Below are 16,683 nucleotides of genomic sequence, written 5' to 3' on the forward strand. Positions count from 1 at the left end.
TTTTTTTAAATTTTAATCGCTTAAATTAATATCCATTATTCATTTTAGTTCTGAAATCAATAAATGTCAAGCATGAAAGGTAAAAAAGTTTATATGCGTAAACAATTGAACAATAAATATTGTTACATATTCATAATAAAATTTCTCTTATCAGGTCTTGTGTCTTTTTTTAACTGTGAGAGTTTTTTTTGTTTTTTTTATTTATTTATTTTTTTTTTTGTCATAGCATGCTGGGAAATCTCTGATCTGTCTTCCCACCCTAACCTGTATTCCTTGTCAGCTGCATAACATCAGGAGTTGAGCTGCAGATGAATGTTCCTCATTTAATTAATCTTTATAGGGAATGAGATTAGTGGAAGAGTAGCGTACCTTGATTGGACGTCACCGACGGAGAAGTTATTAGAGAGAGAAAGTCATATTGGTTTTGCGCATGTGTCTCTTGTCCTCGCTTCCGGTGAAAGCGGCAATTAGACACTTCACCGAAAGCGAGGACGAGAGAGACGCATGCGCAAAACCATGTTGACGTTCTCTATGTACGGTGACGTCCAATCAAGGGAGGCTACTCTTCCGCTAATTCCATTCCCTATAGGGTTTAGCCAAGAAGCCTCCATTCTGTCTTTCCCACAGTCTCTTTCATGATTGACGGTCGCCCATTCATTCCCCGCCACCTACTGTTTCCTGGCTTGCAGTCATCTATTTCAGTTATTCTTTCTGCTTAAAGGGCCATATTTCATAAACAGAGGTTCGTCACGCCCTGGGTCTTAACTGTGATGATAAATCCAATCATCAATAACACACTTTATAGTCACCTGAACAACTACAAAAGACGCCTAACTTCTACGTCATGGCACAAGACCAAAGAGCTGGAGCTCAGGTGGTCGTTGGCTCGGATAAGTAAATAAGTAAGTAAACTGTGAGATATGTGACTGATTTGCAAAGTAATTTCCGCCAAATCTAACAGACTCAGCTACCCATTCACTTCTGGCTGGACAGGGGTAAGGGGAGGGGGGGGGTGTCAGAAAAAAATCTCGACTGCCTGCACCCGGGATCGATCAATGTCCCTTTGCCTGTGAAGCGAGTGCTCTATCAACTGATCTACACGGACCCGCCCCCCCCCCCCCCTATGGCCCATTTAGACGTCCAGTTAAGCCGCCATTCACGACCGGACAGATGCCCAGACACTGTGTAGACGGCTATGTGGTATGGCACTCGCTTTCGGATCGGAAGGTCCTGGGTTCGAACCTCGCTCGGCGCATAGTTGAGTAACTGTCCTTGGGAAAGGCTCTTTACTCACATTTTCTCACCGTACTCAGGTGTAAAACGAGTACCTGGCCGTTGACAACGTTGTCTCTGTCAGAAGAAAAAATTGAAAATTGAAAAATCGCCTAACAGGCGTCATGTTTCGTTCTACATGCTACGTGTTGCTCTTGGACAGGGACCCTTTGTATAACGCTTTGAGCACATATAGTGGATATTGCGCTATATAAAAGCTCAATTTAATTTTTTATACGAAGTGACAATAACTCATGCTACTTTTCAAAATTGGAAAAAAAAAATCTATTAAAATGAGCATGTACATAGAAGGTTTTATTCAACTATCATTGACATGCAAAAAATTAAAAGTAATTGGCTTGTAATTTGTCTCATAAAAATGTAATAAATAGGCATGGGGTAAAAGTAACCCTGGTATACTACGGATATAGTCGGTGTTAGGGTTGAGTGAGTTAACATATTATATATCTGACTGAAGACTGTCAAACACCAGTTACCTTTTCGTTTACACTCTCAGTTGTATGTGTTGTTGTCACTTTTTTAGCTTTTTTTATAGCGCAATATCAGCTATTCACTGCTCAGGTTCGAGCCTCGCGCTCGGCGCATAGTTGAGTCCTTGGAAAAGGCTTTTTACTCACATTCTCTCACCGTACTCAGGTGTGAAATGAGTACCTGGCCGTTAACAGCGTTGTCTTTGTCCGAAAAAATGTAATATCGCCTAACAGACGTCATGTACCGTCCTACATGTTAAATGTTGCTGTTGTCCAGGGACCCCTTGTAAAGCGCTTTGAGCACGTTTAGAGGATATTTCGCTATGTAAAAGCTCAATTAAAACGCTTTACATGGGGTCCATGTACAATAGTAACACTTAACATCTAGGGCTGGGCATGACGCCTGTTATGCGATATTACATTTTTTTTTTCGGACAGAGACAAGGTTGTCAACGGCCAGGTACTCATTTTACGGAAGGGAAAAGTTGGTAACATCTGGGATGATCGAAGGAAAGAGAACTAGAGGAAGACAAAGAATGACTTATCTAAATAACCTAAGAATGGCCAAATGTGACTATAAATGCAACACAGATTTCATGCGCACCGCAGAGGATCGTGATTGGTGGAGACAGCTGACCGGCAACCTGCTCAAGAGTACGAGCCACGATGGATGATGGATGATGGATGGATGGATGGATGGATGGGTGGGTGGATGGATGGATGGTGACGGTAAGAGAATGTGAGTAAAGAGCCAGTTCCAAGGATTCAACTATGCGCCGAGCGAGGCTTGAACCCAGGACCTTCCGATCCGAAAGCGAGTGTCTTACCACAAGACCACATCGCTGCACTTCTTCTGTAAAGCTTTCCGTTGGGAACGGTACATTGACGTTCCTTTGTGCTGACGAAAGGTAATGTACCCGAAACGTCCATTGTCATCTGTACCGTGTCCATGTTCACCTTTCCGTTAGTATTTTTACGATCCCAGGCTTCAGGCAGCCCCCACCATTATCCATATGTCACGTTGGCTACAGTTCCTGAACATCCGACACGTTGTGGATGAATTAACCGAACGTCTGAACAGGCCATTAGTCTCTGTACTGTGCGGCTACGTGGTCTACTTGGTATGACGCTCGCTTTCGGATCAGAAGGTCCTGGGTTCCAGCCTCGCGCTCGGTGCATAGTTGAGTCCTTAGAAATGGCTCTTTACTCACATTCTCTCCCCGTACTCAGGTGTAAAATAAGTGCCTGGCCGTTAACAGTGTTGTCTTTGTCCGAAAAATTGTAGTATCGTCTAACAGGCGTCATGTCCCGTCCTACATGTTAAATATTGTTGTTGACCAGGAACCCCTTGTAAAGCGCTTTGAGCTAGTGCCGCGCTGAGGACCGGTCCCACGGTCTTTTAGTTGTGAACCGGAGACCAGTCCCAAAGAGGAAGACCGGCGGCGGTCCTCACTTCTTATCACCTTTCAACGGTCTCGCGCCATACAACTTCCCCAGCGATTCGTTGCCTCGGTTCGTTGCCTATCTTCCACCGATTACCACCCATCCCACTTAATTAATCGCACCCACCCCCCTTTGCCATACACTAAACGACACAGACGACCATAGAGGCAGACGACCACCTCCTTCCACTCCGCAAACCGCCCTTTCGTGTGTGAGATGGGGGGAACAGGATGCGCACGCCTTGGACGATTCCGTTATACGGGGTAAATTTCAAAATTTACTACACCATAATGATCGCAATGACAATGATCTATGATGAAGGCATGACCCCTCTTCTCTAATGGGTTATTGTTTGAAATGTATGTGACTACTAAAGATGTGTGTGTGTGTGTGTGTGTGTGTGTGTGTTTGTGTATCTCGAACCTAGCAAGTAGCAAGTCTGATTTTTTGTTTTCTTTTGTCCATCTCTTGTCACCACTCCTTTCTATCGCATTGTTGTCATTTAAAATATTACAATAATATTAAAATTTCGTTTGGTGTTTAAACTAATCAAATAATATGAGTTTCATCAGTTTCCTCCTTCCAAAAAAAACAGTTATAACGTCTGTATTTTTAAAAGGTCCAATAGAATATTTGGGGACCCCGATAGCTCAGTTGATAGAGCACTCTCTTTATACGCAAAGGGCCAGAGGTCGATCCCGGGTGCAGTCGAGTTTTTTTCTGAATCCCTGTCTACTCAGCAGTGATTCCATTATCTCCGTTAATGGGGATAAATTTCAAATTTTATTCACGCTAAATTATCGAAGTAAAAATGAAGTACTGTGAGCAAATAAAGAAGGCATCACCCCTCTTCTCTAATTAGTGTGACTACTCCGTGTGTTTTACTCCTGGAGACCACGCTTTTCGCGGTCCCAAGTCTTTAACGGTTCAAGAATGAACGATCCCACGGTCCCAAAGGTCAAAACGGTTCGAACTTCCAACAGTCTCTCCGGAATGTTCAATGTCGAAAAGGACCGGTCCTTGCGGTTTTCATTTCCCAGGGACCGTAGGACCGTGGTCCTGAAGCTTGCCAAGGACCGCCCCGCACTACTTTGAGCTATTTAAAGCTCAATTTTTAAAAAAAAATTTTTTGGTACTGGTCATGTATCGCAAACTGGAAAGAGCGGGTTTCCAAAAATAATCAAGAGAAATAATCTACCTCATGTATTGGCACTCAAAGTATTATATTGAAATCAGGAGTTATTTCCCTTCTATACCAATAGGCTTGAACAGTCGTGACGTCACTTCCCTCGTAATGATGCATAGTAATTTAGTAACTGTTTCTAAACTATCGGAACAATGGCGGACCCCCTTATGAAATACTTTTCCTCCGAGCATAAAAGTGTATCCAGAGGAGAAAATCATCATACATCGGATCATGTTTAAACTTTTATACATTCTGATCACATGATAAATGAAAAAGTTCTAGCCAGCAAGAAGAATTAAAAGTACCGATTTTCTTTGTTTAGAACCAATTGTTCGTTTCTGGGCGGACGTGACATCAGACTATTGAATCCTATTAATCTCTGTTCTGGCCATGCATCGCAAACTGGAAAGAGCGGATTTCGAGCAACAATCAAGGGAGATAAACTGCTTAATGTATTAGCACTCAATGTATTATATTGAATTCAAGAGTTATTTCCCTTCTATATCACTATACCAATTGGATTCAACAGTCCGATGTCACGTCGCCCAGCAACGGCGGCTATCGTGGTACTAAACAAAGAAAATCGGTACTTTTTATTCTTCATGATGGCTAGAACGTTTCATATGTCTTGTGATCAGAATGTGTAAAAGTCGAAACATGATCAGATTTATAATATTTGGGTTTTTTTTTCCTCTGGATACGCTTTTTATGGTCGTCGGATAAATTTTTCATAAGGGCGACTGCCATTGTTCCGATAGGTTAGAGCCAGTTACTAAGTTACCATGCGTCATTACGAGGGTAGGAACGTCACGACTGTTGAAGCGTATTTGGAATAAAATTTTTGCCACAACCATTAGAAGCTGCTGTCGTCCATTATTCACGATGAGAATTCAATGTCATTTCATCGACATTTCCACCTTCGTGTTTGACGCATTCATCGCAATTGTCTTTTCTTGGCTTGAAAATAATGCTGTCTGTCTTCCTCAGTTACTTCGATACAACTCGTTCCTCTTCCCTTGCAACAACATCTTTCTTTCAATAGCTTCGCCTCCTTTTCAACATATTTCTTTGATGAATCATATTTTCTTCTAACATATCATTCCAGTCTGTGTTATTTTGTTTGGCACTAATTTTGTTACATGTAACTAGCCGAGCAGTCACGTTCACAATTTGGTCATCTGTTGTATCCAAGTGGTTCGTGTTTGAAATGACCTGTAGTGTCTCCACAACTTCTCTATCGTTAGGTCTATTATTGAATGCCTTTGTCCATTTCTGTTGGTATTCTTTCTGCACTTTTAATGAATATGCAAATACCTAATATCAAGACTTTAAAATTAGTTACCAGAATGAAAAGGAAATGTACTGTTACGATTTGTTTAGCTATAACCAATGGTCTGGTAAGCATAAAACAAGACAAAACTAAGCGAAACAAACAAAACAAACAAACGAAGCTAAACCTGTAAAAATGATAAGTCTTCATAACCAATTATTCATGGAAATATATTGGCAATGCCTTGTTCAACAAATTTCCATGAAAAGCTGGACCAAAATGGTGTCCGATAATTGTTCGTGTATTGTGATGAGGCAGATTTGCCGATGTCGATTATTCTGGTCAGCTTGTGCTTGTATTTTGGAGTCTGGTCCATGAACAAGAACGAAGCATTCCGTCCAATAAATTTATTATGTTATAATATACCAAATATAAGATTATGCAATAAATCAGATCATTAGAAAATTAGATTTAATACATATTTGATTAACATTCAGAATTGTTTCACTTACGAGATATATCATTCTAAATTTTTTTAAAAACTCAGAACGGAATAAAAAATATTTGCATAACAATTAGAACAAATCGTCCTTGATTATTTATTGATGTTATCAATTGCAGATTCGTCTCGTACATACCAACAGTTTTCCCACTACACACAAAACGTTTAGATAACTATCGTTTTTTTTTTTTTTTTTTTTTTTTTTTTGGGGGGGGGGGGGGGGGGGTTCTAATTCCGAGTGAATAAAAAGTGTTTTTTACCTTTAATACCTTTAATTGTCCGCCTCATCAGTAAAGATGTTATGTGGTGTAACCGATCTCTTTGAACCAAAGTCAAAACTATAATCAAGGTCGGCTTTAGAATGTTTGACATTGATGTCTTGGAGGTTCCATTTACTATCGGTTGTCTCTCTAATTTCATTCGTTCGATCTTATGCTGGATAGGGCCTCTCTGACGAAGCTTTCCGTTTTGTCATCTCCACCATCATTCTTTCTCTTTGAAGAGGAAACATTTTTACCCTTTGTTTTGGACTTGGATTTGGAATCGGAGCAATAGGCCTAGATAAACCCTTGGACTGTAATGGCATTTTAAAAAATCCAACTTCATCAATAATCAAAATAGTGCAACTATGTGGTCTTGTGGTATAACAGTCTCCCTCATTAGAAGGTGTCTTGGGATCGAGTCCCGCTCTGCTCGGGGCATAACTGAGTCCGTGGAAAAGACTCTTAAACCACATTATCTAGTCGTACCCAGGTGTAAAATGAATATCAGACCGTTAACAGCACTGTCTTTGTTGGGAAAATAATAATATCTCTTTGCAGGCACCAAGTTCCGTCCTACTTGTTAGTTATTGCTGCTGGCCAGGGACCCTTTGCAAAGTGCCCTGACCGCGTTTACTGGATATTGCGCTATATAAATGCTCAATGTTTTTTTTTGTTTTTTTTTTAGTTTTGTTGTTTTTTGTTTGTTTGGTTGTTTGTTTGTTTGTTTTTGTTTGTTTAGCTTTTTCTTTTTCTTAAAAAAAAAAAATAAATCAAAAGATCCTTCTTGTTGTTGGACAGGATGGGTAGGGGTTTAAATGGTGGTATGATATCAGGATAGCATCAGGTGGACATGTCATGGGGATGACGTGATTTAAAAGGGTGATTGTCATGATCGAGCTTTGTTATTTTAATTTAATAGAGATAGGGAGAACAGGTGATCGGCGTATTATCTTTTTAAATACTCAATCATTATTTCGTACATTATATTTACTAGTAAAGCATAACCGGGAGATAATAGGCTTGAAGTTCAGTCGCATCGTGACTTTAGAAATTGACAATTATTTAGCAGCTGTGATATTTATGGATGCTCAAAATTATAGAGTCCAATTTCAATACAACCCTATTAACAGCAAAATGAAATATTGATTTTGTAGTTAAAAACACAATCATTATTTCTAATCCACGAAAACAAACTATACATCATTTACATGACGTGTTTTTTGATTGCTTGAAAGTACTTCTCAGTCTCTTTTGAACTCTGAACTAACATCAGAGGTTTGATCATCTTGAGACTAAAGAATAAGAGAGCGCGCTTATCTCTGAAGTTGACAACAGCGGTTAGATCAGCGAATTGGCAAAAACGCTACCTCAGAGGTTTGATCAACGGATTGGCAAAAACGCTACCTCAGAGGTTTGATCAGCGGATTGGCAAAAACGCTACCTCAGAGGTTTGATCAACGGATTGGCAAAAACGCTACCTCAGAGGTTTGATCAACGGATTGGCAAAAACGCTACCTCAGAGGTTTGATCAACGGATTGGCAAAAACGCTACCTCCGAGGTTTGATCAACGGGCCATCGATATCTTATTTAGCGACTTTGTGTCACTTGTGACATTAGACCGATGACATCAGTACTTATGTCACAAGCAATCACTTGTGACATTAGACCGATGACACCATTACTTATGTCAAAAGCAATCACTTGTGACATCAGACCGATGACACCATTACTTATGTCACAAGCAATCACTTGTGACATTAGACCGATGACACCATTACTTATGTCACAAGCAATCACTTGTGACATTAGACCGATGACACCATTACTTATGTCACAAGCAATAACTTGTGACAGTAGACCGATGACACCATTACTTATGTCACAAGCAATCACTTGTGACATTAGACCGATGACACCATTACTTATGTCACAAGCAATCACTTGTGACATTAGACCGATGACACCATTACTTATGTCACAAGCAATCACTTGTGACATCAGACCGATGACACCATCACTTATGTCACAAGCAATCACTTGTGACATTAGACCGATGACACCATTACTTATGTCACAAGAAATCACTTGTGACATTAGACGATGACACCATTACTTATGACATTAGGACTAGCAATCATTATTTGACAGTTAGACCGATGACACCATTACTTATGACAACATCACTTGTACATTAGACAGACACTTATATGAATACCGATGACAACCATACATTATAGACACAATTCTTTGAATTCACTTGTGACATTAGACCGATGACACCAATTACTTATGTCACAAGCAATCCTTGTGACATTAGACCGTGACACCATTACTTATGCACAAGCATCACTTGTACATAGACCGATGACCATTCTTATGTCACAAGCAATCACTGTGACATAGACGATGACACATTACTTATGTCAAGCAATCACTTGTGACTAGACCGAGACACATTATATGTCACAAGCAATCACTTGGACATAACCGATGACACCATACTTATGAATGCATCACTTACTTATGACAATACGTGCACATACTTTGACATTAGACCATGACACCATTACTTGACAGCAATACTTTGACATTAGACCGATGACACCTTACTTATGCATAGTCACGTGAAACATACTTTGTGTCACAGCAATCACTTGTGAATTAGACGAACACCATTATATGTCACAGCAATATTGTGACATAACCGATGACACCATTACTTGCACAAGCAATCAAGTGACATTAGACCGATGACACATTACTATGTCACAAGCATCACTGTGACTTGACCGATGACACCATTACTTATGTCCAGCAATCACTTGTGACTTAGCCGATGACACATTACTTATGTACAAGCATCATTGTACATTAACCGATGACACCATTACTTATGTACAACAATCATTGTGACATTAGACGATGACACATTATTGTCAGCAATCACTTGTGACATAGACCGATGACACATTATAGCAAAGCAATCATTGTGATTAGACGATGACACCTTACTTATGTCACAAGCAATCATTGTGATTAACGATGGCAACATTACTTGTCACAAGCATACTTGTACATTAGCCGATGACCATACTTATTCACAGCAATCACTTGGACTAGACGGACACCATTATATGTCACAAGCAATCACTTGTGACATTAGACGATGACACATTACTTGTCACAGCAATCAATGACATAGACCGATGACACCATTATGTCACAAGCAATCACTTGTGATAGACGATGACACCATTACTTATGTCACAAGAAATCTGTACTAGACGTGAACCATTACTATGTCAAAAATCACTTGTGACATTAGACGTGACACCTTATTATGCACAGCAATCACTTGTGACATTGACGATGACCATTACTATGTCACAAGCATCACTTGTGAATTAGACCGATGACACCATTACTTATTCACAAGCATCATGTGCTAACGATGACCTTATTGTCAAAGCAATCACTTGTGACATTAGACGATGCATATTATGTCACAAGCATCATTGTGACATGACGATGACACATTACTTATGTCACAAGCAATCACTTGTGACATAGACGATGACACCATTATTATTCAAGCAATCATTGTGACATAGACGATACATACTTATGTCACAGCAATCATTGTGACATTAGACGATGAACTTATTGTCCAAGAATCATTGTATTGACCGATGAACATATTATGTCACAAATCTTGTGACATTAGCCGATGACACCATTATTAGTCCAGAATACTTTGACATAGCGTGAACATTCTTTGTCCAAGAATCATTTGAATTGACGATGCACATTACTTATGTCACAAGCAATCACTTGTGACATAGACGATGACACATTATTAGTCACAAGCAATCATAGTGACATGCGGATGACACATTATTATGTCACAGCAACACTGTGAATGACGATGACACATTCTTTGTCAAAGCAACATTGTGACATAGACGATGACACCATTCTTGTACAAGCAATATGTGACATAGACCGATGACACATTACTTATGTCACAGCAATCATTGTGACAAGACGAGAACTATTATGTCAAAGAATCTGTACAGTAGACGATGACACATTATTATGTACAACATCATTGTGATTAGACGATGCACATTATTATGTACAAGCAACACTTGTGACATAGACGTGCACATTACTTAGTAAAGCAATATAGTGACATAGAGATGCACATTACTTATGTAGCAATCACTTGTGACATGCGATGCCTTATTATTACAAGAAATACTTGTGACATTAGACGATGCACATACTTATGTCACAAGAATCACTTGTGAATAGACCGATGACACATATTTGTCACAAGATACTGTGCATGACGATGCACCATTTTATGTCACAAGAATCACTTGTGCATAGACGATGAACATTATTTGTCCAAGCAATCATGGATAACGATGAACCATTACTTATGTCACAAGAATCATGTGACATAGACGATGACACCATACTATGAATCACTTGACATTAGACCGATGACACATTACTTTGAATTGACGATGACACCATTATTACAAGCGTGACAACATACAACATGACACATATTAGACATTAGACGATGCATTACTATGTCACAAGCATCATTGTGACATTAGACCGATGACACATATTATGTCACAAGATCACTTGTGACATAGCGATGACACATTACTTTGCAAGCATCATTGTGACATTAGCCGATGCACCATTACTTATGCACAGCATCATTGTGACTTAGCGTGACACCATATTATGCACAAGATCATTGTGAATTAGAGATGACCCTTATTATGTCACAGATCTTGTCTTACGATGAACCTTTAGTAAGCATCATGTGAATTAGACCGATACATCTTTGAAAGTATTGTGCATTAACGATGAACCTTTTCAAGCATCTTGTGAATAGCGAACTTTAGTACCTTGTGTTAACCGATGCACATTATGACAAGATTTGTGACATTAGACGATGCCATTATATTCCCGATGACACCATTACTTATGTCACAAGCAATCACTTGTGACATTAGACCGATGACACCATTACTTATGTCACAAGCAATCACTTGTGACATTAGACGATGACACCATTACTTATGTCACAAGCAATCACTTGTGACATTAGACCGATGACACCATTACTTATGTCACAAGCAATCACTTGTGACATTAGACCGATGACACCATTACTTATGTCACAAGCAATCACTTGTGACATTAGACCGATGACACCATTACTTATGTCACAAGAATCACTTGTGACATTAGACCGATGACACCATTACTTATGTCACAAGAATCATTGTGAACTCAGACCGATGACACCATTACTTATGTCAAAAAGCAATCACTTGTGACATAGACCCATGACACCATTACATTATGTACAAGAAATCACTTGTGACATTAGACCGATGACACCATTACTTAGTCCACAAGAATCACTTGTGACATTAGACCGATGACACCATTACTTATGTCACAAGCAATCACTTGTGACATTAGACCGATGACACCATTACTTATGTCACAAGCAATCACTTGTGACATAGACCGATGACACCATTACTTATGTCACAAGCAATCACTTGTGACATTAGACCGATGACACCATTACTTATGTCACAAGCAATCACTTGTGACATAGACCGATGCACCATTACTTATGTCACAAGAATCACTTGTGACATTAGACCGATGACACCATTACTTATGTCACAAGCAATCACTTGTGACATTAGACGATGACACATTACTTATGTCACAAGCAATCACTTGTGACATAGACCGATGACACCATTACTTATGTCACAAGCAATCACTTGTGACATTAGACCGATGACACCATTACTTATGTCACAAGCAATCACTTGTGACATAGACCGATGACACCATTACTTATGTCACATGACAATCTTTACTTGGTGACATTATTATGACACCGATGACACCATTACTTATGTCACAGCAATCACTTGTGACATTAGACCGATGACACCATTACTTATGTCACAAGCAATCACTTGTGACATTAGACCGATGACACCATTACTTATGTCACAAGCAATCACTTGTGACATTAGACCGATGACACCATTACTTATGCACAAGAATCACTTGTGACATTAGACCGTGACACCATTACTTATGGCACAAGCAATCACTTGTGACATAGACCGATGACACCATTACTTATGTCACAAGCAATCACTGTGACATAGACCGATGACACCATTACTTATGTCACAAGCAATCACTTGTGACATTAGACCGATGACACCATTACTTATGTCACAAGCAATCACTTGTGACATAGACCGATGCACATTACTTTGTCACAAGCAATCACTTGTGACATAGACCGATGAACCATTACTTATGTCACAAGCAATCACTTGTGACATTAGACCGATGACACCATTACTTATGTCACAAGCATCACTTGTGACATAACGATGCACCATTACTTTAAAATCATTGCATAGACCGATGACACCATTACTTATGCACAACATCACTTTGATTAGACGATGACACCATTACTTATGCAAAGCATTACTTTGACATTAGACGATGACACCATTACTTATGTCACAAGCAATCACTTTGACATTAGACCGATGACACCATTACTTTGTCACAAGCAATCACTTGTGACATTAGACCGATGAACCATTACTTATGTCACAGCAATCATGTGACATTAGACCGATGACACCATTACTTATGCACAGCAATCACTGTGACATTAGACCGATGACACCATTACTTATGTCACAGCAATCACTTGTGACATTAGACCGATGACACCATTACTTATGTCACAAGCAATCACTTGTGACATTAGACCGATGACACCATTACTTATGTCACAAGCAATCACTTGTGACATTAGACCGATGACACCATTACTTATGTCACAAGCAATCATTGTGACATAGACCGATGACACCATTACTTATGTCACAAGCAATCACTGTGACATTAGACGATGACACCATTACTTATGTCACAAGCAATCACTTGTGACATTAACCGATGACCATTACTTTTGCAACAACCAATCACTTGTGACATTAGACGATGACACATTACTTATGTCACAAGCAATCACTTGTGACATTAGACCGATGACACCATTACTTATGTCACAAGCAATACTTGTGACATAGACGATGAACCATTACTTGTCACAAGCAATACTGTGACATTAGACGATGACACCATTACTTTGTCACAAGCAATCACTAGTGACATTAGACCGATGACACATTACTTATGTCACAGCATCACTTGTGACATTAGACCGTGACACCATTACTTATGTCACAGCAATCATGTGACATTAGACCGATGACACCATTACTTATGTCACAAGCAATCATTGTGACATTAGACGATGACACCATTACTTATGTCACAAGCAATATTGTGACATAGACCGAGACACCATTACTTATGTCACAGCAATCACTGTGACATTAGACCGATGAACCATTACTTATGTCACAAGCAATCATTGACATTAGACGATGACACCATTATTATGTCACAAGCAATCACTAGTGACATTAGACGATGACACCATTACTTATGTCACAAGCAATCACTTGTGACATTAGACCGATGACACCATTATTATGTCACAAGAATCACTTGTGACATTAGACCGTGACACCATTACTTTGTCACAAGCAATCACTTGTGACATTAGACCGATGACACCATTATTATGTCACAAGCAATCATTGTGACATAGACCGATGACACCATTACTTATGTCACAGCAATCACTGTGACATTAGACCGATGACACCATTACTTATGTCACAAGAATCACTGTGACATTGACCGATGACACCATTACTTTGTCACAAGAAATCACTTGTGACATTAACCGATGACACCATTACTTTGTCACAAGCAATCCTTGTGACATTAGACCGATGACACCATTACTTATGTCACAAGCAATCACTGTGACATTAGCGATGACACCATACTTATGTCCAAGCAATCACTTGTGACATAGACCGATGACACCATTACTTATGTCACAAGAAATCACTTGTGACATTAGACCGATGACACCATTACTTATGTCACAAGCAATCACTTGTGACATTAGACCGATGACACCATTACTTATGTCACAAGCAAATCACTTAGTGACATTAGACCGATGACACCATTACTTATGTCACAAGCAATCACTTGTGACATTAGACGATGACACCATTACTTATGTCACAAGCAATCACTTGTGACATTAGACCGATGACACCATTACTTATGTCACAAGCAATCACTTGTGACATTAGACCGATGACACCATTACTTATGTCACAAGCAATCACTTGTGACATTAGACCGATGACACCATTACTTATGTCACAAGTCAATCACTTGTGACATTAGACCGATGACACCATTACTGTATGTCACAAGCAATCACTTGTGACATTAGACCGATGACACCATTACTTATGTCACAAGAAATCACTTGTGACATTAGACCGATGACACCATTACTTATGTCACAAGCAATCACTTGTGACATTAGACCGATGACACCATTACTTATGTCACAAGAAATCACTTGTGACATTAGACCGATGACACCATTACTTATGTCACAAGCAATCACTTGTGACAGTAGACCGATGACACCATTACTTATGTCACAAGCAATCACTTGTGACAGTAGACGGATGACTACATTACTTATGTCACAAGCAATCACTTGTGACAGTAGACCGATGACACCATTACTTATGTCACAAGCAATCACTTGTGACATTAGACCGATGACACCATTACTTATGTCACAAGCAATCACTTGTGACATTAGACCGATGACACCATTACTTATGTCACAAGCAATCACTTGTGACATTAGACCGATGACACCATTACTTATGTCACAAGCAATCAATTGTGACAGTAGACCGATGACACCATTACTTATGTCACAAGCAATCACTAGTGACATTAGACCGATGACACCATTACTTATGTCACAAGCAATCACTAGTGACATTAGACCGATGACACCATTACTTATGTCACAAGCAATCACTTGTGACATTAGACCGATGACACCATTACTTATGTCACAAGCAATCACTAGTGACATTAGACCGATGACACCATTACTTATGTCACAAGCAATCACTAGTGACATTAGACCGATGACACCATTACTTATGTCACAAGCAATCACTAGTGACATTAGACCGATGACACCATTACTTATGTCACAAGCAATCACTAGTGACATTAGACCGATGACACCATTACTTATGTCACAAGCAATCACTTGTGACATTAGACCGATGACACCATTACTTATGTCACAAGCAATACCAAATTGCAATTTCGACAATATATCATTAATTTCAGTCAAACCAGTGTAATAACCTCAGGTAAATATGGAATTTAATATATTTGAGAAACCAGAGACTTCAAAAATAGAAATATACATGGAAAATAGAGCATCTGAATGTGACTTGTGACATAAAACCGGTCACCATTACTTATACTTATGTACAAGCAACACCAAATCACACTTTCGTCCATACTATATCATTATATTCAGTCAAAAAAGCATAATAAACGCAAATCAGATGACCATCCAAGCCAACAGTCAATTATGCTAAAATGAAATTCAATAATATGTGAAGAAACTAAATACTTTCAAATTGGAAATATACTTAGTAATTAGTAATACCATTGTTGCTATTACTTGGGTCAAAATCGGCACTAGAACGCAATTTTGCCTCAATAAATCAAGAATAGCAACTGTACAAATGTAATACAGACTGTTAAAATGGAATTCAATGACATTTCAAGCTTTGAAGAACATGAAAACAGAAATACATTAGAAACTTCAAACTTAAATGTCAACTGTGACATTTTAACCGATGACACCAATGATCACAAAAAGTACCAGAAGTCACATAAACACTAGATAAATATCAGCCATGGTAATGAATTCATGTAACCAGACGATAACATCACCCTACTGCTCAAATCCCCTTGTTTGTAGTAATTTCGTGTGTTAATAGTAAATCAAATCAAATTTCTTGACAACCCTTCTTTTATCTGGATTCGTCAAAAGCTTGAGTTTTGTCTTTTTCTTGATTGATACAACCCTGAAACATAAAAAAATAGAATTACAAGGAAATAATTGATTGTGTCAAAATCACCGTCTCAGATGAGATGTCATAATATCATATTTGTAAAT

The 16,683-nt window shown here is 39.0% G+C and overlaps 1 protein-coding gene across 1 annotated transcript in view; it reads right to left on the bottom strand.

Moving 5' to 3' along the window:
- Positions 1–7,631: 7,631 nt before the first annotated feature.
- LOC144979244 (nose resistant to fluoxetine protein 6-like) overlaps positions 7,632–16,683 on the bottom strand; it is a 14,463-nt gene continuing 5,411 nt past the window's right edge. Inside the window, exon 4 of the mRNA XM_078925853.1 lies at positions 7,632–7,746. Within this exon, the coding sequence (XP_078781979.1) occupies positions 7,632–7,746 (115 nt within the window). The remainder of the gene's footprint in view (positions 7,747–16,683) is intronic.

Source organism: Berghia stephanieae, chromosome 9 (genome assembly GCF_034508935.2).
Source record: "Berghia stephanieae isolate SIO BIC M18660-M18661 chromosome 9, UCSD_Bste_1.3, whole genome shotgun sequence".
Lineage (NCBI taxonomy): Eukaryota > Metazoa > Mollusca > Gastropoda > Nudibranchia > Aeolidiidae > Berghia > Berghia stephanieae.